The 26,258-nt window shown below is 33.6% G+C and overlaps 1 protein-coding gene across 5 annotated transcripts in view; it reads right to left on the reverse strand.

The window, feature by feature from the left end:
• LOC140666435 (protein kinase C-binding protein NELL1) overlaps nt 1–26,258 on the reverse strand; it is a 67,025-nt gene that overhangs the window by 13,295 nt on the left and 27,472 nt on the right. For 4 of the 5 annotated variants that reach the window (XR_012046755.1, XM_072893591.1, XM_072893593.1 and 1 more), the window contains exons 2-11: nt 12,714–12,926; nt 6,334–6,484; nt 4,884–5,166; nt 4,478–4,633; nt 4,022–4,244; nt 3,390–3,581; nt 2,390–2,509; nt 1,833–2,093; nt 648–1,025; nt 182–441 (exon numbers count right to left, since the gene is read on the reverse strand). Coding sequence is in view for 4 of the 5 variants with exons in the window: in XM_072893591.1 (XP_072749692.1) it covers nt 182–441; nt 648–1,025; nt 1,833–2,093; nt 2,390–2,509; nt 3,390–3,581; nt 4,022–4,244; nt 4,478–4,633; nt 4,884–5,166; nt 6,334–6,484; nt 12,714–12,926 (2,237 nt within the window). In the remaining variant the exon portion in view is untranslated. The remainder of the gene's footprint in view (nt 1–181; nt 442–647; nt 1,026–1,832; nt 2,094–2,389; nt 2,510–3,389; nt 3,582–4,021; nt 4,245–4,477; nt 4,634–4,883; nt 5,167–6,333; nt 6,485–12,713; nt 12,927–26,258) is intronic. The other variant, XM_072893594.1, reaches the window with a different exon arrangement.

Consider the following 26,258-nt stretch of genomic DNA (forward strand, 5'->3'; position numbering starts at 1 on the left):
TCATTTGTGAAGGAAACTCGAAATTAATTGTTTTTAAAATTTTTCGTAAAATTTTGTTGTTCTTCTCTTCATGATAGAATTACGATACCATGAAAATTGCTATTTAAAGAATTTAGTTGCTCGAGAAATGTCATTTTTTTGTTATTTTGCCGCGACTATACGATTTGAATAAATGTATTACCAGGCATTCGCAAGTCTGACACTGGTATATCCAACGTTCTCCGCTTCTGAAGACTAGGTGATGGAGCTCTTGATGCCTGCAGGACGCTGCAGGATTGCACTGAGGACAACATTTATTCCTATGGCTTCCTGGTACGCTGCAATCACATACGAGATCCTTGCAAGTGATCACGCCGTCTTGACACGTGCATCTCCTGCAAGAATTTTCCTCCTGCGTCCAAGTATCACCATTGTTGATTTCACGACCTTTGAACCAGCAGCCTATAAATATATAATAATATAAGATAGTAATAATAATAATAAATTATAATATATTTATAATAATAAATTATTAATAATAAATTATAATATAATAAATTAAAATATATTTTATATTTTTTTTCTCGCGATATAATTTTAACAATAATTTTATTCTAAGTCACGCGCGCGTGAAGGGATATCTTAATTAGACGAGGCATGAAACTCACTGAGTCTGCATTCATCTACAGACTCCTCCAGATTCTTCGGCGGGCACACGCACTCATAACCGCCCTCGGTGTTGACACATTTCGCGGTGGGATGACACGTGTGTCTTCTCTCTATCGTCAGATCGTTGCACTCGTCGATGTCGAGGCACTGCGTGCCCTGGGTGCTGTCGTGCAGGGCGCTTCTATAGCCGGGTTTGCAACGGCAATAATACCAGCCAGGCATGTTGAAGCACGTGGACGACTGATGACATCTGTGCAAATCGCTGGCGCACTCGTCCAAGTCGAGTTCGCAGCTGTTGCCGATGTAACCGCGTCGACAGGAACACCTCCCGGGTGCCACGCATTCACCGCCATTCTGACAGGTCTGATTGCACACGGCTGCATGAAAGAAAAGCTCGATTTTACTTCAGTTCAAAATCTTTTCTTTTGAAAAATAAAAAGTATTGCGACTCATAAAAAAATCTTACCTTTTTAATTAAAACTAAAATCTTATTTTTAATATGAAACTCGACGCAATTATTATTATTAATTTATAAGCTACGTCGCAATGTTTAAATAATCTTTTCTTAAAATGAAAGAAAAATGAAACGAAACGATTTTTCTTAAAACGAAAAAATCGTCTCTTTAAAGAACGATGGAAATATATTTTTATTTTTCGCTTTTCACAATCTTTTTTTTTTGCAGAATGGAACGTTGGAAAGAAATAAGCGTTCCTCACTTCGAATCTTCTTTTATCGCTTCACATTCATCAATGCGATAGGAATATCATTTCGATCGCGTTTATCCACACACTCATCCGGAATACAAATGTTCTTAAAGAAAATATACGTGCGAATAGTTTTCTATTATCAGTAGCATGAAGTTCTTTAATAAAGACAAATATATTTATTTAGTCTACAAATTGCGGCGCACGCGCTCGAAAGTATATAAATTTATTTATAAAAGCGTAAATATATTTTCATTTATCTCTCTCAGTATAAACATAAATAAATAATATAAATTCAAATAATAAAAAAATAATCTCCTTTATCAATTTGCTTCTTTATTTAACAATCTAAAATTTAACTAAATAATAACATATATTTCTCGACGAGAAATGTCGGAATTCGTTGCACTAAATAATATTAAGAAATTGCTGACTAAAACATCGATTATGTTATCGAGACGTAAAAGACGATACTGTACGTTTACACGTATAACCGTCGCCGGTATAACCGTCCTTGCAGATGCAGTAGTAGCTGCCGTTAGTGTTCACGCACGTGGCGTGCTCATCACATTGGTGATGACCAGTCGCGCACTCGTCCAGCTCGGCGCAATTGAACTTGTCGATTCTATGGTAACCCGGAAGACACTCGCACGTATAAGAGCCGATCACGTTGACGCATCTCGTGTTTGCGTTACAATGATGACCGTCTGATCCACCTTGCTGTTTGCACTCGTCCACATCTGAGTGATGAGACGAAAAGAAAATATTATTGAAGAAAGTAATTAATGCATAAATATTCACGCATAAATATTTGCGCGTTAATACATTACACATTAAATGTTCGAAAAATGTATATATATATATATATATATAAGGGAAAATTAAATTTCTTCGATTTAAAGAATTTATTAGGAAATTTATAGGAATTTAAAAGCGTTAAGTTCATGCATGTTTTTTGTACGAGTATAAATTTGACGTATACGGACATATCTTACGCACAATTAATTGCACGAGTAAGTTAATAAGCGTTAGATACCGTGACAGTTAAGACCATCCCCCTGGAAACCGATATCACAATGGCAGGCGTAGGTCGTCTGGAGATTCAGGCAGGACGCGTTAGCGTGACACTTGTGGCCCTTCGCGCAGTAATCCACCCCTGGTTAAATTGGGTTAGCCAGGCAAATACGATGGAAGATGGTTAGAAAATGTAATTAACGATCTAAAGGTTTTACTGAGAAGACTATCGCCCGATTTGACATCGGTAACCCTCCCATGCGTAATGGAGATGTGATTAATTAGTGATAGAGAGAGTAGCGAACTTCTCGTGAACTAAAATTATCTCATTCAACTTATGCACTCAAACTAAAATAAATATTACACATGTCATACATATGTCATGTATATGTTTAAGAATTTTATGATTTATAATTGCCGTATTCATTACATAACGTAATTATCATATCGTTGTCTTTTTTGATTTATGTAATATCTCTCTATCTAATAGCTATATGTTTCTCTTAATATTAAACAGTAAATTTATATATTATATATGGATGCATATACATTGACTCAAAGTTAGCAGAAAGAAAGGAGAAAGTTATTGGCAAAAAAATTCCATGCATGAGAGGGTTAATTAAAGTTAATTAAAGTTAATATGCGAGCTATGCGAACTATGCTTTGTTTCTTGCTGTTCCAGCAAAAAGTTTATTCTTTTTCATTCATGCTTGCTGTTCTTTCAAGTCTGTTATTATAATACATGCTGCGTTGAAGTTCTATTCGTTAAATTTCAACGTCTGATAAGATATAAAATATTTTATATAACGCGTATATCGTTTATAATAAAAATGTATGGCTTATTTTAAAAAAAGAAATATAAAACTATCAATTGTCTCTGAAAAAATCGTGTAGATGTAAAATATCCCATAAATGTAGATAATTATCATTTCTTTTCGAAAGTATCATCAGAATCTCAGAATTTTTGTTTTGAAAGTATCATTAGAATTTAATTCTATATTGTTTTTCAAACGAAAATCTACCTGGGCAAAATTTGCAGCATTCCTCCGCCACGCTGATTTGCTCGCTAGGTGGACACGGCAGTGGTGGACATTTGATATCAGTGTCGAACTTCTGACAGGTGAAGCTACCATCGAAGCAGTCGCACTCGACGCATTGTCTCGGCGAAACCTTCTCGCCATGATCGTATATTACGCCATGCAAGAAACATTGTTCTAACAAAGCGAATGACGAGATAAATAATGTGAGGCATGTGACGGAAGCGCGGTCGATGGAACATAAAACACGCTACGTCAATTAATCAGCCAGTTGCGTGCGTGAAAGCGAAAAGATGGATTCGTAAAAAAAAAAAAAAAAAAAAAAAAAAAGAAAAAAAACGATGTATTAGAATTCTCGAGAAAATTATTTTCTTATGTATAAAGAATATATGCAATGTTCTTGATTGATTTATAAGTTACGACGTATTCTGAATAGAAGATAATAAGAATCCTGAATATAATAAAATCTTTATTAAATTTGATTTTAATCCAGATTTAATAATTTAAAATAATTTAACATCTTTTTTTAAAAAATAATGCAATTATAAAATTTAGAAAAGACGCATTAATCGAAATATAAGCGATTATAAAAAAGAGAAACGTGGCATTTTACTTACTGAGACACATCGGGCAACACTGTCCTTTAGGAATGACAGGATGCTTGCAGGTAGTCGGGGCGCAAGACATTGGCCTACACTCGATATTGCCATGGACGCAAGAACATTGCTGGCAACCCTTGTCCCATGTCGCGCCGTCCTCGTGGACGGTACCGTTCGTCCTACAGGACTTTTGGCACTCGCACTCCTCCACTTTGCTTATCCTGCCCTCTGCAGCGGCTAGCTGAAAGGAAGGATGTCCATGAACAACCAAGTTGCTTTATTTATTTCGCATTAATAGAAGTAGAAAGATTGTGCGTGTATATTGAAGAGACATCCTAGAAAATTAAGATTTCTAAATATTCTATATATATATATATATATATATATAATTTGCATAATATGTACAACAGTTTATAATATTGAATCTTATCGCTTCAGTGTAATTTTGATATAAATGGTATATAAATTACTCACTCTATGAGTCAACTCCTTGACATTATGCATTAGTTGTTCCACGGTATTCTGTAATATCGAAAATTGACCGCATGTGGGGCAAGATGAGTCGAGCTGAGGACACTGGGAAAGGTAACCGTGAGGTCCTGCTATTAGCTTGACGTCCTGCAAGGCACCCTGTCGCGGAGAAATCATATGAGAAGCTTAGTCGGGCGTGAACATAATGAGATACATGTTTCTACTAAGTTAAAAATTAACATAAATATGAATGAGATGTTGTAATAAAATAATATATATTATTTTAAATTAAAAAAAAGTATATTATATAATTTAAAAAATATAAAATTTTTGAATATACGATAACTGCATTCATTATAGAATTATTAAAAGGGAGAAGCATACTGTAATAAAATATATGCAGGTTTACCTTGAAGAGAAAGTGCCTGACATTTCTCTGTCCGACCCAGAGCTGGAGTTGCGGCAGGGTAAAATTCGTGTCGGGTGGACCAGGTCTCAGCAGTCGCCTATACAAGGGGTGACAGTCGACCAGCAGCTCGACCTGCGAGCCGCTTATGCTTAAGGCGACCCTGTGCCAGGCGCCATCGGCCAGTCGAAAAGGAAACGCCTCGACGTGTACGGTTCCGTCGCGGCGTGATACGTAATGAAGTCGAAGTTCGTCCTTGCGACCGCTGCTCTGCAGCTCCAAATACCTGACGCATATATTATTTAAAATTATTACCGATTACAGAATTATTCAGGATTTAATCTGAAATTGATATTTCAATTTCTGATTTTTATATATTATATATGTATGATATTTAGTATACTAAGTATTTTAATGCTGGGTTCATTATTATAATTATTTTACAAATATATTTTTCTATATCTATTTTCTGGTTTATTACCATGTTGTTAATATTATAAAAATAATTTTAAAATTTTATGCTGAATCAAGTCTGATTTAATTCTTGATTAATGAAAAAGTTTGGCCTTGCGTCTATCGCAACATAATTTAATTACTTTGTTGTCTTTAAATGTATTTATGAACGATACGTAAATTCTAAGAAGCTTATTGGCCTTTGATAAATTTATTGGATCATTTAAAATTAATCAGAATTGTGGCATGTTAACCGTCATGTAATGTACGTGAAGACAAGCGTATTCAATTTGTGTCACCTAAATTAAAACAGCTTGATTGTACTTTCAAAGTATCAACGCAAAATGCTTTTAAGTGCTCCTTCATTCTTGCTTGACAATTTTTATTGACACACTAATTTCTTTTATAGTCAACGCAATAAAGCTGTAAAATTCAAAGATAATTTCCTGCGAAAAGATGGGAAATGAAATGTATGTAATAACATATTACATACAATTGCTTAATAATCTCGTTATAACAACTCGTATTACTCGACAGACAAATGCTTTATTGTCGGAGTGGATAATAATTCGTTGTCCTAGTTGCGTACACCGAATAACGCCGACATCGTTATATAAATTATAAAGCTGATATGACAGTGGAATGATTGGGCTATATACATTAAAGAGCAGAATGGCATCATAAAATAATTAAAACCAATATATTCTACAGTTATTCATAAAAGGTTTTATGAAAACAATTTTCTTCATGAATGTTAATAGATAATGAAGAAATATTCAGTTATCTTGTTATATTCTACAATTCTACAAAATCTTTTATGATTTATAAAGCAAAATATATTTTCCTTCTTTTGGGTTTACATCTGTATCACGCTCGAAATAGGTCACAGCTCGGTGTTTGTTACAGCCACCGAATCCGAAATTCTCGAGCAGCTCGGGAGGATAATACAGAGGCGGGAGGGGGGGAGGGAAGGTATAGGAACTTTTCAGCTATTTCATACCTATTGTTCCCGTGCGAAAAGGCGACGATCGTCCCGGAATTGGCCTCATCTTGGCGCAGCGCGGCGGCTATAGTGAATTCCGGAACCCGCCGGAGTAACGCGGCCGCTCGTTCGAAGTTTGCCTCGTTCAGTCGGAGATCCCTCTCCTCGCCTGAAAGTAGTAAGACACAGTGATTGACGCGACGAACATGGAACGCACGACCGACTGCAGTTTTTGCACTTCACGCAGCAATTTTTCCCGTGTACAAAATCTGTATGAAATGTTATTTTTCTGGTGTATATAAATTCTGTTTTATATGTCAGATATTAAAGTGGAAAAAGTATAGTGTAATAAATTTATTATATAAATATATAATAAAGTTAAATTGGTATAAAACGGATAAAGGGAAAAATTTTCTGTCTCTTTTTTTTAAATATTATTATATATAGTCAAGAATTTTTTTTTAAATGTTGAATACAATCTAGCAATTTGTAGTTGGTAGAGGGAAGAATGCTTGTCGCATGCCGTGACTCGAAATCGATGCAGAGCTGATTTGAATTTTTAACCCGGTCGTGTCTCCAGGTGAAGTTAAGCTGCTTTCCGGAAAGTGATTCGAATTTAGAGCACGACTATGCTTATTTATTATTTGTCGCAATATATTATGGCTGGAAATATACCTCGATTGTACAAAAGTAAAGAAGTGATATTGAAATTTAATAATACAATGAATTAGAATACATGTAAGTTCTTAGAAACGGAGTTACATATATGTATAGCTTGTTCACGTCGGAATTTGTTAAGAGAGGATATATATATATATATATATATATATATTAATAATATAATATTGCTTTAAATATATATTATATTTCTTCTTGAAAAAGATTTATAATTATAATATTTACTAACTTTTGCTAGCTGCTTTTGTTTAATTGCCTTACAAAGTAGTCGAAATATTCACTAAATGTGATTTGTTAAATGATATACATATATGTATATGTGTTGATTAAACTGCTTCTTCTATAAAACTATAGATATTATAACGTGTATCAGATAGTTAATATTTATATACAATATACATTATTTTTCTCAAGAACGAGAAAATTATTACGAGAACTATAACTTCTTTCTATTTCATGCCATATTTTCTTTAGCCATGTTTTGCCAACAAATAACCAACAAAAAAATTCCACCTACATATTATCTTGAAATAACGAAACTTTCAATGTCAGACGAATCGTGCTAATTTTGTAGTAATGCGAGACCTCGACTATCGACTCGGAAGAAATTAGAGCTCGGCGATGTAGGCCACCCCCGAAATTTTTGGGAGTATTTGGTCGAAGATTTTGTGCATCCGTTACGTAATCATATTGACGTAAAAATACAAAAACGCAAAGTGAATTAACAAAAAATTGCATATTTTTACAGCTTTCAGATTTAATTTGCTCGCAAAAAAAGAAATAATGATAATAAAATGTTTATTGAAATGACTGACCTAATAACAGAATTGTAATCTACCAAATATTCTATAAATAATTATCTTTTTAAAATCCTTTTCTACCTTTGATGTGATTTTATATACAATATTAAATTTACTGAAAACGCTTGATGTGTATGATGTTTTCAGATTGGAAAGATTAAAATCAACATGGCATTTAATTATAATTACGTATGAGAGAATACTGTACATTCATAAAATTATCAACTAAATTTAAAAAATTTAGTTGATTAAATCATGAATAAGCAACGATTCTTTGCATATTTGAAGATCCTACAGAATGATTTACGTGATAAATCCATAAAGTTTCAAAACATGACATACTTTCATTTAAGAAAAACGTAGTAGAAATAAGTAGAAATTTGTTTACTAAATAAATTGTCTATTACTATTATTGCTTATATGTTCTGTTTTATGGATACAAGTTATTCTTTTCTATCCCTTTTCTTCCATTCTTATCGAAGCTCACGATATGCAATTCGATCATAGCCAACCTTTGTGCATATTCAATTAACACGTCGCATTGGAATGGTTGCTACTTCTCTGAGTAACTATCCATTAGATAGATTAATAACGGCCATTTGGCAAATTACACCACAACTAAGCCATTGCAATCGACAATCCTACTGTCCATCCAACGTGGCTTCAATATCATCGTCATTAAGCGATCCTTGCAATGTGTCACATGTGCAAATCCTGCAGCTGTGCATAATCATGAATATACAGTAGTAATTTATTTGTCTTTCAGAATTAAGGATTTTAATTTCCCATCTAAGCTTTTTATAGAATAAACATTACTTTATAATATTAAATCTATAATATTAAATAAATAAATAATATTAATTAATTAAATAATTACAATATTAAATAAACAAATAATATTAAATTTTAAATAAATTAATAATATTAAATCATAAGACTTTATAATTGCTTTTTTGAATAGAGGGGGTTCAAAACTTACATTATATTATATTTGGCAATTATATTATATTTACTCTTGTCGTAAGAAGATATCACATTTATTTCCTAAATAAAAGTGTAGCAGTCTATTATTTACCTGAGTTTTAACGCATTGAGCGTAACTTGATTTCTTTTCTGCAAAAAAAAAAAAAAAGCCGAGCTCCAAATAAGGGACATCTCATTACACGGCTGCCGCGTGCAAAATGCAGCATGCTCTGCCGCTGACTGGCTTCTCGCGGCGTATACAGTGTGCCTCGAATTTCAGATGCACCGCCGGTACTCACAGAGTAACCAGACACTCGGCCGACAATAAAGCGTTGTTTGCACGCGAGTCTCGCCACCTACGACGACGAAGAGGGTCGGCGACGTCGTCGAGCAATTACGTACGCGCACGCTTAATTATAACGTAATACCATCGGTCTAGGTGGTAGTGAGAGCGGAGGAGAAAGGTCGGCCCCGACTAGCGAGAAAACATCCCTACCGTGCGCTGCTCGTTCGTCTCGAACGAAATCGTTCCGCACGAATTGGCACGCACGAGCCAACCCTTGCACTTGAGCTGATACTTGAGCAGAAAGCATAATTTGACCGTGAAATTTTTATTTTCGCTATACGAGAAGACCGGATGCAGTTTTGAACAGCGGAAAAACGATCGTTTACCGTGGAGTAGTTAAGCGGGGTTCGGGTTATTTACCCTTCGTATATTAATGCGTTGCGGAAACAAGGAGAATGTTTAGGATGCTTACAATAACGTTTATTAACTATTTTTTCTTTCCGATTTTAACGGAATTTGATAGATTCGAAGAATCTAAAATAAACGAAAATAAGTTTTGACATTTCTCTTTTCACTGGTACATTTAAATTATGTTGTAATGTTATCTCAGAGATTCGAATCGATATAACAATGATAATTATGTTTTTATCTTTTCCATTTAAAATATTAATTGTGATAAGATTCTCATATGATTACTTTCAACGATATCGTTTTGTCACAAGTCAAAGCAATCTATAAAAATGATAGGAATCGATAATTACTGCTTAGACGCAAAATAAAGCTCGTGTGTATCGATCTGATCAATTTATCATACCATTGTAAAAAATTTACAATATGATTCAATCCAAACGTCTACATTTGATTCGCGCGAGAATTAAATATGTGAAATTTATTGTTCACATTTATTCGATATAAAAAACTGTTATTTTAATTGCTTTATGCTCTGCAAAAAATATTTACGAAGAAAAAAATCCACGAATTTGATGTGATAAGAAATGTGAACATTTGTACCAAAATTTTGTAACAGCACTTCAATCGAATCGCCGAAATCATCAGATCGTACGCGAACCCTCATTTAAACACAAAGGGGATTGCTAGATCCTATTTTCCACGTTCAGAGAAAACTCTGACACGTGTCGCTGTATATCATTCTCGTTCTTTGTCCTGCAGCGGGTGTTCCTGTTAAGATCTAACGGTTCATACGAGATAAATCTAATCCCAAAGAAATTCCTCTTCCCTGCACATCCAGAATGATGGGGTGATGGACTTAAACAGGAGAGCGCGCGACGATAGAAGATAAGAATATCAGAGGGAATAAATTATAGTGAATGAATATTTTTCCACTGCCATTGGTTTATCTTTGACAGTTAAATTTAGCAAGTTGATTTATTAGCAAGCATTTATTTAATATCATTGCATATTTCACACACGCAAAAATTTAGTACAATTTGAAATAAATTAAGTTTTAAAAATATTAATGCTAATTATATTAATTATTAATGTTAATTGTGTTTATACATTTTTTATTATATTACCAATATATAAATATATCTTTCAAGTTTTTCCAGTTGGATATGTAAAGTACAAAATAATTCAAATCGTAAATTTTTGATTTGTTTTTAATTTCGGTATCCTATTAAGGTACGTAATCATTATTAATATACGGTCATTATTTGAAGGGTTAAAGTACTATACTCGAACAATAAGATAACATTCATTACTCATCATCTTCCAAGTCAGCTGACGAGAATTAAAACAAATATTTGCTATAAATACAGAAAAGAAAAACTTTACTATTATTATATGTGGTGGCTCTCTCTATTAGAGGGGAGCACGCGCGTATGATAGAGAAGCGGTAGAAGAACAGAAGCGTCAAGAACTCGCAAAGGATAAGAGGAGCAAAAAGGGACCCCCCCTTACATTTCCGACGTTGCGAATCACGAGGAGCCGTCGGCTAACTTCCCCGAAAGCGTCCTCGAGGGTGCAACCCGCGAGAAAGGGCGTTGGGGTGTAATTGAAATTTCTTTCGGGGAAACCCCGTCTCCCCGTCTCCCCCGTACACGACGGCCCAACTTCAACCCTCGTCCGTCCAGGCCCGCTTTCCGCGGCCGTTGCACTGCCGCCCACACACCCACGTGGCTTGTACACCACCCGCCGTCGGGAGAAATGCGAGGGTTAGGCTCCGATATAATTGGATACACCATGTTACACGGGGTTGAATAGACGCCGAGCTCGTCGATACGAAGGGTCGCTTATTTAACGGGAACATCGTTTAACTCTTTCAAACGCGATTAATTTCAGGAAACGCGTATCCTATGTCACGTGCAAAAATGAAGTATAGAATTTAGTAAGGAGGGGAGTATTTACGTTATATTTTATATATACTATCTCTCTTTTAAATAAAGCGAGTATTAAGCTGCATTGAAAATATTGTGAAGCGAACAACTAAACTGAAATTTAAAGGAACAATCGATATTCACTCTGTAGGGGAATAGCCTCTCGTCTGTGAGCTCGCGTCTCTGAGACGACACGTAGGCGATGCTATCAAACTGACCTTTCGTAATATCGATTAATCATACGTTGCATAACCGGTATTGTATAATGAGAGGCACACATGCATTAAATGAAAGCCATTATAATGTATAATATTTTAATATATGTACTTTTTTTCAAGAAAAAGTTATTTTCAAGCAAGATTATATATGGGCGTCGAATTATAGATTGATCGTACAATAAACAATCTGTTACAATACTGTATGGGAATAAATGAAGAATATATAAAATATATTTAGAAATTATAAATTTATATATTCATACATATGTTTAACATTTCCTTTGCGACAGTTCCAGAATATATACATTTTACGAATGAGTTCTTTAACATACATATTACATATTGCATATTACATAACACATATTACATATAATATCAATTCATGAAATTTCTTTGGTAAGGGAATTTTTATTTCGAAATAATTTATTTCGTATTTTATTATCATATATATGTTGTCATTTCCGATTTAATTCTCAAAAGAGTGGATTTCGTGACGGGAAGATAAGTTTCGTAAATTATATAGGACATAATAATCGCCTTTACAAGACATAATAATTGCAGCATGTATTATACGAGAAGCGAAAGGAGGATCGCTTGTATAAAGAACGACCTGGCGATATGCAAATTAAAGTAGTATTTGGGTTAAGAGAGCATTATCGAAGTGGCAGCTTCGTGTACGAGCTGTACGATTTATCGCGTAACATACGTATATCAATTCAGAAGGGGTGTGAAAGGCTTACGTAAAAGGCTTTATTTCCTGCTACGCCTATATGATATGATACATGTAATTGCAAACGCGCCTTAATCAATTTCCTACTGTTACCAAATATTGTTTAAATATTAAATTGTTACCACTATAATTCGCAGAGTTATGTACAAATTATTTTTTCTAAAAATTTGTTATTAATATACAATATTAAATAATCTCGAGAGAATTGTATGAGAGTTTGTACAAAAAAACGGAACGATATTATTGATTAATTTTTTTTACAGAATCACTTAAAGATTAATAGCCCTATTTTGCAATAAGAATTTTTTTACTGGTATCTAAATGATAATTAAAAGTCTCGGAGATAACAGATTAGAGACCAAAAATGTCGAATAAAGTTAAACTCACCCTGAAGATAATAAGCTGGTTTCAGCCTAACCAGACCCGGCACCTGTGTAACACCCTGCCGAGTAGTATTATGCAGCTGCAGCGCTGCCAATAGGTCTATACCTCCTCCAGGATCGCTTCCCGTTCTGATTCTCGTGCCCAGAACCACGGTAGTCTCTTCTGTGGCCAAAGATACCGCCGTCTCTTCCTCTTTCTTATTCGTCGTTCCAGACACTGAAACAATCAATTACGATGTTAATTCAAGAAGCGTTGTATTTGACTTACACACTATGTGTAATTTTAAAATAGTGAGTTTCTAAATTTTAATAATAAAAATATTAACGATAGAATGAATTATTGTAGACGAAATTAACACGAAACTTAAAAAAATTAGTAAACATTAGGTGAAAAATCAAAATTGATTGATCTCTTTTAAAATATATTTTCTCGCTTATACGTATCATATGTTAAAAAGAAATTTCATTAATGCAATTATATCGAAAACGACAATCTCATCTCATTTTGAAACTTTTGTATCGACAAGTCGATCAAAATTTTTCTACACTACTTTGAATTTGTTTCTAATAATTATTACATCCTTTTTTTTTGTTGATGAAGAAATCTTCTGCCATTCTCTTAATTACACGAATAGCTTTCGAAGAAACTAAAATCTTTTCTTTTTTTTTTCATGTCGAATCTGAAGGATCGAAAAGGAAGAGGAAGAAGAAAAGGACGAAAAAAAAAAACAATTATAGCTGGGATAGACTTCTCGAAACGACGGTATTGATCGGTTTTTTACCGTTCTATGAAACCTTCAACTCTTTCCGCGAAATTGTTCTCCTCGTAAATAGTTTGCTTTATCTATCGCATCTCTACCCTCTATGTGTATACGTGAAATCCATTCCGCCTCTGTCGCGTCGGCTTCACGTTGATAATGATTGAAGTCCCGTGAAAAAAAAACAGCCGTCTGTCCGTTTTCGACGGACAACTCCCTGCTCGACTGAGGGCTACTTTCGTGATGGACGACAACTCTTGACGTTTGGTTACGTGAGATATACGTTCACCACGGAAACTCTGATCTTTTCTTTTGACAGCGCTGTCAGAGGAGGATAACGGGATACAAGTGATATGATAAAGTCTGAAATATTTATAATTAGCTTATGATATTTATATGGATAAAAATGAATCTCGGAATTAACATAATTCTTTTGAATTTAATATTGAAATTAAAAAAATGCAAATCTTCCACGTGCGACTTGTGTGTTATTCTAAAAAACTTATACTTTTCGAAAAAATGCATTTAAATGAAATTTTAATGTTGTAAGTTGTTTTCATTTTTATAATTCAGAATAATTCTAATTTATATAATTCAATTTTTAAATTTCTTTAGTTGAATTTAATATAAATAACGATATATTTAAATTCATACGTAACAGATGAATTCTGAGCTAGTAAAAAATCAGTTAAACATTAATGATCATGAATTTGTGAATAATCTCCAATATTGAATGTAATCTGATTATAAATTTTTCTAATGATTTAAAGATTGAGAATTCTTATTTCTTCTTTTTCCTGAATAATAGAAATGGATTAATAAACGATGCCGATCGGGAAAGATTTTCAATCGACTGAATTTGTTGTGATAATATCGGAAAATGAAAGAGTGGAGTTAATGAATAAATCAAAATATAAACAGCGTACTGACATATTGCTCGCAAATAGGGAGGCGTCAAGAATGATGTGATTCACTTGGATACACTGAAATCTGGAATGATATTTTTATCTCGCGTTAAGAAAACATCAGTAAGCAGGTTTACGATTGTTTCACATCTTTAAAGTTTATTTATGCACATATGTATCTCTTTGAGTAGAGGATTCACATATTGCGAGGTATAAACACATTATACATCAAGCTCAATGTTTCTATCACAGGAACAAGAAAGATTAAAATTTTTATTTTCGAAAATAATTTACCACAAGATCCCTTTCATATACGTGCTCTCTTTTTCTGATTGAACACAGAGTAAACTTTTTTAGAAGAAAAAAAAACTTAAGCTAAAAAATGTAAGACAGATTTTATTTAAATAAATATTTTTCACCATGCTCAATTACAATTTAATTAATTTGAAGGTTGTACTTTATGATTTTTTTGGATAATACAGAAATCAAAATATATTATTTAACTATATTTTTTATCATGAATAAGTATTTAATTATTGAAAAGCGGATTATATATTATATATCCGATGAGTTTTGCCTCAATACACAATCGAGTATTGCAATTAGTGATGATTACGTGAAATTTCAGCGCTAATTAGTGTCGAGTGAGTTTACGTATGAATGCTTCAATGATCATGCGTTGTTTTCTCTAATTACACGATGTACGTGTGTAAAAGGAAACCTTAGCAACTTCCTCCTTCCTTTCATCCACCTGTTTTTGCAATACGAGAAAGATATCCGTTACTTCAGCTTTGGCGACTTTGGCGACATTGATCGGCCAAATCACCTGGCAAATTAATGTTGTCACCGACTCGGTCTTGTCGTCCAAATTTGCCTGCCAATGCATGTCGAACTTCTATTCATAGGCGTGGTCTTCATTTTATTTTGAATCTACTCACTAGTTTTGCAATTGCAATCTAATACAATGATAGCGGTCGAATAAGAATTGAAGGTAATTTGTATCATAAGATACATTTTAAGCTACATATTATATTATAAATTTTTACTTTTTAATTTCGAAAAAGTTTTCATATATCTGTATATACATATAATTATATTTGTGTAGCTGTAAATGGAATAATTTAATTAGTTTTATAAAAAATATTATATTATAATTTAGTAAAAAATCAAAATGGTTTATCATATTCATTTATATTTTAATTATATTTTTTTTTATAATCTCGTTGATTTTTCTAAAACATTATCTCACATTTTTTTTTGTTAACGCGTTAACAATTACATAACATCAATAAACTGCTATCTATCTGGTTAATGAACCGGAGATAGTTTTCGAAGAATAGCGCCTATGTGACTGCTGCGCGCAGTTACGCAAGGGAGTTTGTGTTGTCGGTGACAAGGAAACGCGTGTAAGCGTTCTAAGACGAGATGACGTCGGATGAAATGGGATAGAACGGAATAGTGGCAGACTGCCGGGCGTCGCGACGCCCAGTATCGAACCGTACGCGGCATTACATCGTCAAATACTTGAGAGATACAGCGAGAGAGAAAGGAACAGAGAACGAGAGAAAGAGAGAGAGAGAGAGAGAGAGAGAGAGAGAGAGAGAGAGAGAGAAAGAGCACACTCGTGACACGTGGTGTCTGCCCTGGCACGATCGTTACCATCATGATTTCTAGCATTCATAACCATTGGCTACAGTTATATCGATAAGTCGAACGGCATAATCGCTTCCGACTCTCTGATGCACTTTAACGACCTTGGACATTAAGCATTCTTATCAGATGTCGATATTTAACAACATATCAATTTCTTAAATCTGTTATTTTATTAATCAAATTATACTGCACGAATAACATTAAAATTAAATGATGTATGTATATTATACTTGTTAAACATATATATATATATTATTAAATTTGAAACGTTTGTGTGACAATTAATTTGGATTAGTGAAATGATCTCGTGCTACTAACGATCAAAATCTTACTTATACATTTGTTTCTCGTTCGATAATTCGTATCGAGCACGAGTCTCCACCGCTCGTGCCGTTCGACATCGAGTTGTTAAATCGCACCGGCTGATTGTCGCATGCCGTGTCTTTCATTCACATCGACGGTGAAGCGAGTACCGAATGCCAGAGACTGTGTGCTCGCTAGAATCGATATCACGCGACGGTCAAGCCGTGCGGAAACCAACCCGTCCTCGTACTACTCATCGATCGACACCTTCCGCCACCTCCGGTCCCCTCGGCCACGGGTCTTGTGACCGGCCCTCCTCGAGGGGGTCGCAGTCCCCGGAAGCCCGGAACCGGCAAGACGGACCGGGAATAACCGCGTGATGAATTTTTGTAGATACGCACGAACGCGCGTATTATATCGAGACATATACGTTTTCCCTTGCTTGATATATGTCTTCAGACTCGGTGGAGACTTTTTTTACATTGCAAATATTGTCACGGAAATTGTATACGATAAAGGATATTATTTGGTTCTCTTTAACTGTTGATGTTGATGAAATAATGATATGTGATAAAAATAGATTAACGATGCAGAATTCGTGCTTATGTTTGCGAAATTGTTATGAAGACTAATATTACAATGACGAATTTCTGCTTCATTTAAATTGATTAATCGATAAATTTCTATAAATAAGGTAATAATGATAGCTAAAATATCATCGTCATATTTGTAATATTTTATATATATAATATCAGAAGATTAATTTTTTTATAATTATTTTAACAAGAAAAAAATTTATATAAGGATAAATAAATTCAAAAATATATTTATTAGTCAGAAATTTTGTCATAATTTGAAATATTGTCAAAACAAAAGTACTAACACTTATGGATTTCTTCTTTAGCGTTGACGTTTCCGATCTTTAACTGTTCTATCACTGCTATTATAAAAATAAGAAGACACCAAAACGACATTGTTCTTTTCATGAAGAGAGGTGACATGATAATTTTATAGTAACATTCCCCGACTGTTCATTCATTCTTGATGTATTATATTTATATATAATTCAGAAATAATCGTTTAATGTCCCTTTTGTTTGCGTTTACGTAATGCTAAGCAATGATTGAAGAAAAATAAATTCTGTTCTATTTTCGCGACCTCATTATGTTCTCCGGTCACTTCACAACATCGATGATATATGTGTGTCGCTTTATCGTGGCGAACTGAGATCGATCGACGGCGAAATCTGGCCTTTCCTGTCCATCGAGATAGTTCACGATCGACTAGCTCGGCATTGAGGATTGTTCGATCGCAAGCCAGAAATCGTCGACCGGACGACAGAGTTTTGCGGCATCAGCGTGAAAAAGCGATATCTTGCTTCACATATAAACCCCATCGCCACACGACGTTTGCACTTGATTTTTCTGGCAGTGGATCGTCAAATTTCGCCGACGACATAAGCGACCACCTCCTCGCGCGTGCTCGTTCGATCTTCAAACGGTCAAGGTCGCGGCTCTAGTTGGTCGACGACTCGCCTCACGCTAGAGTAACCTCCTTTTACATCGATATTTTCTTTTTTTTTTTACATCAACGGAGTAAAAAAAGTGAAAGTAAAGAAAAACGAATGCCATTAAATCTTATTATAGATACAGAAAAGTTCTCGCAGAGTTTTAACTTTTTAAACGGCACATTTTTTTCTAAAACTTTGATTTAATTTATTCACTTCTCTTTCAAAATAATAAATGGATGAAAATTAAGCATCTTGATTTTCTTTCTGCATATTTTTACGTGACGTGAATATTATATTTTATTATGCAATTATTAATTAATTACAAAATAATGCAGTCGATACGTAATCAGTTTTCGTAAAATTCAATTTTGCATTAAAGCTAATTGCATTCGCGGCATCGATTTAATGCGAAATGCTCGTTACGGTTGCGGTTGCATCAACAAGGCTGTAACGAGAGCAACCCGCAATAATCGCCCTCATGGGTCCATAAATGCCACATCGAATCACTCGAAGGCTAATTTCTTTTTCAATCACGATGCTCTTGCATTGCGGTTACTCACAATCAGTCCATTTATCTACGCTAAATAAAAGCAATTATTTTTATTTATTATACAATTGGTTTTCAATATAATATATTATAAAAATAATATACATTTTTTATGATAAATATAAAGAATATTGTATAACTTTATATGTATATTTGTGTGTTTGTGTGCGTGTGAAGAGAGAGAAGGGAAATTTTTTGAATTATAGATTAAATGGAGACGCACAATGTGTGCACATGGAATTCTCAGGACATATTACAATGTATTCTCAGAAGGAAGCAATGATATTATGTATGCAGGTATAACTTGGCATAGCTCATCTATGCTTGTCTGATGCTCAATATTTCAACGGCTGAAGAATCTGTCACGTCCAATACAGTACATATATCAAGTACACATAGATACATAAAGATGACATGTGTCATCTTTCACGCTGCACGGCATAAGAATATAATTTAATAAATTTTACAATATTTATATATCATCCACGTATATTTTCAGTTCACTAATTATTTATTTGTAGCGCCTAATATTCTGGAAAATAATTAAAAATATTCTTTGCATTTTCTATCCTAAGATCCCATACATTTGATAGAAGAGAGAGTAACTGATACGACGCAATGCGGATACTGGATATACAGCCGAATTTGCAGTATTACGCACATTGAAATTTATATAAGACAGAGTTAAAAAAACGTTATAATGTAACATAGCGGGCTTCATGGACATCTCTTACATTAAGGGAAGTTTACTCTTCATTAAAGCACGCGACCTCTTTATTAATATGGCCGTTATAAAGTCGATCGTAATGATTGAATAATAGAATACTATGAATAAACCAATACAACGCGTGAATTTTTTATTGCCGTATGAATTACCTTCTGACACGCGTTGCACATACAACACGCGATTCACATTGTTAACCTAATACAATAACGCAATTGCTATGCACGTCATGTACACACGTTGAAAGAAGATCTCATATATAATACAAAATTTATATCCTACATATCGTAAGATATTATTTTTCATAAAAATTTAATTAATAAAATAGTGCTTTTAATAATTTTATTTATTTTCTTAATTCTGACTTGAAAGAGAGAGAGTACTGGTATTTTTCTTAGATATTTTTTTTATATCAGCCAAAGAAAAGAAAATTTAAAAGCATAAGAGGACTAGGAGAATTGTTTTTATTATGCGCATTTTTTAAGAAGAAATAGCCCAAGCTTACTTTAGCGGTACTCGTGTACCGAAATCCCAAAGATAAGCGCACGTGATCGGAGGACAAGGTAACAAGGAAACTATGCATGGAATTTGTCAGTGTTACGTTTGCATTGCAAACAATGACATTAACGCGACGTATCAATATTTGACGGTACTCCGGATCGAGTATCTGTTGGTTTACCTAAATGAGATTAAGCTATTTTCCACGCTCGCGTGAGGATCTCATGCCAGTCAGTCAAGTGTCGCGACTGCAATGCCAGGATGTCTAAATCCGTCGCGTTCTATTTTTAATGGGAATGCCATCGTGATCCTCTGTTTCTCTCTACGATGGGGAATTCGATGTTTTTTTATGGCATATCAAACGCTTGCTGTCTATAAATTATTATATAATATTTTATTAAATAATGTTTATATATATATATATATATATATATATATATATATATATATATATGTATAAACATTACTTAATTTAAAAGAATATCAATAATTTCTCAAAGTAATAATAAATTTTCTTAATAATAAAATTTTCTACGGGAAAAAAATTTACTCTATATTTTCAAATCATTTTTCCACGAAAACTCACTCTTTTTAGTTGTATTATATTTTTCAATCTAATTTGTATATGAATACTAAAACTTTATGCGTACGTGTTACAAATGTTCAAAATCGAAATATGTATTAATATTTCAGTATATGGTGGAAATATCGTATGCATACCTATCAGATTACTCGGTCGAGCAATTAAATACGCATCACGAAATGATTCATTGATACGAACAGGTGAAATATAAAATCATAATTGCAAGTCTCGCGTTATTTTTGTACTCGCATTGATTCTTGACGTGTAAAATATTTAAGCGCCAATCGCGAAACGCGGTGCTATCGATCAATTTACATTCCATCGCAAAACCATCCCGACTATGTCGGCTATTTGTCTCATACTCATCGAGTCAGAGATATTTATTGGTACATTCGCAGATATTTCCCATTGTTGACAAACACATATTAGCAGATAATTTCGCACGTTCGAAAATTATTACGACAGCGCAACGTGTTATTGCAATGACTTCTTTAATTTTCTAAAATACACAGAATCTTGCAAATTAAAAAAGAAAGTCTACATTGCAAAATGTCAATAATAGGAGTATTTAGAGTACACACACGTTATATCTCATTTAAATTCATTATTATTTAAATTTTCATTAATATTTAATATTTGTCATATTAAATATATTATTTCGCTATCTTGACATTAATCATAGCATTACTATCTTGAACATTTTAGCCATTTTCTGAAACTAAATAAGAAACTAAAGAAATCGAAACTCAATGGAGAAGTATCACTGAGCCAACCCCTTTAATCTTCGCTTAATTAAAGGGATGAACGAGGCAGCTGCTGTGTAATTCGCTTATATCGTGTCTCTATTCCAATCGAAAAGGAAAGTAAAGCCATACCACGCTTTTGTTATTATTTATCTTCGATAATCTATTTATTTTCAAATCAATTTTCCGGTTATCGACGGGATAAAGATAAAAGCAAAATACCCGTGAGGAATTAGAGAATGGATTTACTTACATATTCAGTTTACGCAAAATTTGATGAAAATTTTATTTTTTACAAGTTTCACTTGAATACTGAATTTAATATTATAAATTAAAGTATATATAAAAACGATTAGAAAACACATTTATAAATTTTTTTTTGCATAATTAGAAATCAAACTACATTGCTAACATGTTTGACTGCGCGATTAAAAAATTGCAAAATATATAACACGTTTTATAATATTATAAATATTCAATATTTTATAATATTAATAACTTTTCTCTCAAGATAATAACACTCGAGTTCGAAAACTACAAACACATCGTTACAATGTTGTACAACAACATAATCGCAATAATACTACTGGACAAATGCATAACGATTGCATAATGTATCGATCTGTTATGTTTATTAAAAAAATAGACTTCCGTTTAAAAGGGAACAACACAAGTTTCAAGAGATGCATTTTCTGCTCTATTCCCGAAATATCATTGTCACACAGGTGTGAGTATTAAAAGCCGTGGTCCACTTCGGCAAAGCGTAGGCATGTCGTAGAGTAAAGGTAATTAAGACGTCAAGTTTTGCGAGAAAAAGTGGCAGAGATAATCTTAAAGGGGAAGAAACAAGGATATATAAGGCCCGTTTCAGAGGCAACAAAATTCGCGGAATCAACTACTATTTTTGCAGCAACTCGTAAGTTGGTCTACTTTACGAGGCGAGACACCGAGACAGATTTCATAGTGTGTTTCCAAGATGATGATTCGCCACGAAACGCGTGAGAAACTCTCGTGTGTCTCCGTGATGTAAATATATCTACGATGTCGTCGTGCAGTCGCATTGTCGAGTTACAGAGCGCGTATCTTTGATCTGATATGCCGTAAGTGAACTTTTAAGTTGACATGTTAATCCATTGTATTATGATTTGAAGTTTCTAGAATTAATCACGTGTGACGAGAAGTTATTTTAGAAAAAACTTTAATAGAAAAAAATTGAGCTTTTGCATACTCTTTAATTTATTTATAATATAATATTATTTAGATTTAGAATATTTAGATATATAATATATCATATATATTATTAGATATGTATAATATTATTTGATGATACTCTTTCTATCATTGCATTAAGATTTTTGAGTGTTTCCTCTTTAACGATTAGATAATTTCAATGAACGAAGGGGAAAATGGCATCCTAAATTTATGTTTGTCCAACTTTTGCCATCGTCTCTGGGATTAATGCTCGTTTCATCGGCGAAAGCAAGTTCATATATCGTAGTCTGTCGCGATCAGACTGGATGGAGTTGTTGTTGGTTTGACGAATCGCAACGATTCATAACCCGGCGTGTCAGGTGCATACGACGTCGTAATTGACTGTTGGTTGTCGTTGGTTGGCTTTGCTTCTGTCGCAGACATGGTGGCGATATCGTAAATTCAAGCATGTGTCATTAGCAACGAAACTAGCGTTCTGCTTTATTTCAAGCGTATGTCGAATCGTGCGGGAATGGCACGTGCACCAAAACTTGTCATTGCATTATTCTGTATATATTGTCGATGATATGCTTCATGACAAATATTACTTCACGCTGGATAATATACTTGATGCAATCAGTATGATAATTAATTGGCTCTTATTTACTATTTCATGATACGCATAAACGACGTTTCTCTACAACTATCGTCAAACAAACTGTCATTAGTCTTGACAAAAAATAAATTTTTGTTTTATTGTTGGTATATAAATAATTCTTTTTTAAATTAACTATTCTTTTTCCTTTACCAATGTTTACTTAGAAAAATAATTTAGAAATGTTATCGAATTAAATAAAAATAATAACAGCTGCTAAAATTACCATATATTTATAAGATCTCTGCGATTTCTTTTTTAAGCAGTGTTTAATGAAATATAATAATTTTTTTCAATTTATACTATAATTTTTTCAAATGTGGAGATTAATTGCGACTTAAATATAAGACGGAAAGAAGGAAAGATTATAGCAAACTCACGAGACACTAACCGATCGGTCGCACAGCGTCTCGACGCCTTGGCGCCATTCACATACAATCCACGCTCTAATCGTGTCTCCTAATCGTGCACTATACACACTTCCCCTGAGTAAACTGCATTGTAAAGTCGACTTTCCGATATTATATTGTAAACATTTTGTTTAATGTCTGTATTGCTATTTTAGAAAAACTTGCGTTTTATATTATATGTCGCGTATGTCGTATATATTATCGAATAAACCAAAAAGATTCTATCTACTTTTATATATTTCGTTACATTTTTTAAAATTAATGTAATTTTATAAATATCTTTTTTATAAATATGTTTAGTCTTAGTGTTATAAGAAAATACATTAAAGATAAATATTACACTGCATATTTTTTAGGATTCTTTTCTGGAAACATTGCGATGTAAAAAATGTTTTAATTTATATATACATTCAATCGTGTACACAAGCAAGATGGTAGTTCTTGACAGGATTCCGTTAAAGTTACTGCAGTTGTTACATAATATCTTACATAAGTAACCGAAGAGAAGCGACGTGATACGGACACTTATTCATTACCAGTCTCTCAGAATTTGCATATTTTTACTGAGAAAATGCAGGAATTGTAAAAACAGAAGTGTAATAATTCCCATGCGGCTAAGACGACGCCAGAGTAGAACGAAATTGCCAGACTGAGACGGGCGCCACTTGGAGAAATAGCAATAAGAATATGGAAGGAAGAATAAAAGGGATAAAGGAAGAATGAACGTAAGTGAGTCGTGAAATAACTAGAGAGATCGGTGAAACGCTACGAAAATTATTTTCCACGGGGATTTATGGTAATGTTTGTACTTTATGATATTAAAGCCTTTAATTTGCCCGTGACTGTTTAACGTTGTTTAGACCTTCAAAATATGCATTTTGCTTTAATTACGCTTTGTTCCTTGAAATAGATTTTGTGTACACAAGTAAATATTTTCTCACTTGAATAATATTAGTTTTAAGATTTTTATTTTCGTTCTCTTTTAGTTATCTTTTATTACAAAAAGAAAATAGAGTTAGAGATTTTCATTATGTTTCCCATAAATGATAACGTTTAATTCAAGAAATATAAGATTCAGTTTCGATTAATCTGAAAGGATGCTTTCGATTGTTTGTGAGGGTTATGATCAATTTTCGAGACGTTGGTGTAATGCATTTCGCAATAAATCGCAGTTGGTAGACGCGAATTGCGTAATTCCGTGAGATTTAAAACTGTTCACTTTTCGCTTGATTCGTACGAGAAGCGCGGAAGCGCAACATTAAATGCGCTATGTTAAATGTATATTCGCTGTTGGAGTGCCGTATAAATTTGCGCTCGTGAAGTCTCTCGCGGTGTTTCTGAGCGAACAAATTTATTTATCACGTGCTAAAGATTCGTTCCTCGATTCTCACGTGTCATTGAAAGATTGATTTAACGACAATGTTAATGTCAAAATTCGCTACAATACGTGCCGAGAAATTAATAACTTCCGCGACGAGTACGATAGTGGTTGCAGCTATAAGATTTACAGATACATTTGCAAAACAATTATAGCTCAACGATGAAGTAATGTAAGCTGTTGTCTTTCTTATTGGTATGCACAAGTTAAATTAGAGATTGCATAAATTATTTGGTGTACCTAATGGTTGATATCTTTTATTATACTATAAATAAATTCACAGAGAAAAAATTAGTATATGCGTGAAATAAATAAAGTACAATTCGTCCTTTCTACTAAAACGAGGATATACAGATTCTAAAAGGATTGGCAATTATCCATTTAAACTTCCTGCGAACATGAAAAAAACTTACGATGTATAAGTAATATCGGCATTTTTCTAAAGTCGAATGTTTCTAGTACAAGCTGATTTTATCAACGTCCTTGCACGAAAGCGCCGAAGCACGAGCTCATGAAAATGGATATTTTTAGATAAGATTTTTGTAACGTGGTCCACGAGAAAAAGGGTTTGATTAATGCATAAATCTAAAAATACCTAAACATGTACCTGTAATTTACACGAAACCGCAAACGGTTATATATTTATTCTCTTCCTTCTTTGTTTATAAATTATGCAACACTTTGCGGAATACGTTTTTCATTAAAAATTATGTAATATATTACCAAATTATTAAGAACGCTATTATTTTGCTTTACTACTCATAATTTTATATGAAATAACAAGTCAGTAAAAATCTTTTATAAAACTCTTTACTAAAGTTGATAACATTATATTCATTGAACGATAAAAACAACTATGATAAAAAAAGAAAAAAAATATTGTAGAAATATAAAAATATTTTTATTATGGAAATATTAGAGAAGCGAAATTATTTTACATAGTATTAAGTCAAGTTATATAAGACTTATAGAAAAATCTATTATATGAAAATGGAAAATTCTCAGACAATTCCGATATGATTCCTTCGCGATTCCTCGTGACTCAGCTTTCCATTTGCCGGCGAGCCTGCGTCTCCAGGAAGTGCAATAAGGAAATCAGAGTGCATTAAGTCGCGACCCCGTGCAACGAAGCGCAGAGCCGCGTATCGACAGTCATTCTCCTTTCGGATATACAGCTTCCGGCAAAAGGGGTGCAAAGAATCGATCGATAAAGAAAGCCGGCGGGGAAAGGGAAGGGTTGGTGATGGTTGCTACCGAAGGGTCCAAGCCCGGCTTGGAGGGAAGTAAAATACGCGTGAAGAGCTGCACTTTCGTAAATTCGTACGAATCACTTCCGTTCCGTCGCTAAATTTCGCCCTCGTCATATTTACAGGCCAGAACCGAGACTCGGGGGTGACTATGCTGGATTGATCGTACGCGGCAAAGTGGAGGACGTGTGCAACTCTTGAACTAACAAGCAACTACGAGGAAGTCGCTGGAAAAGTTGTATTAAAGGTACAAAATGAAAGTTTTATAGTTTGTGAAACTTTCTTTAACAGAAATTCTTCTGATTTATAATATATATATATATATCTTTACAATCACACATGTTTTTTTACTGAACAGAAATATTAATGTATTAGATAGAATAGTATTCAAAGTAAATAAATTGCTGAAATTTGCATAATGTAATATATTATATAGTTTATATT

Source organism: Anoplolepis gracilipes, chromosome 6, assembly GCF_047496725.1.
Source record: "Anoplolepis gracilipes chromosome 6, ASM4749672v1, whole genome shotgun sequence".
Lineage (NCBI taxonomy): Eukaryota > Metazoa > Arthropoda > Insecta > Hymenoptera > Formicidae > Anoplolepis > Anoplolepis gracilipes.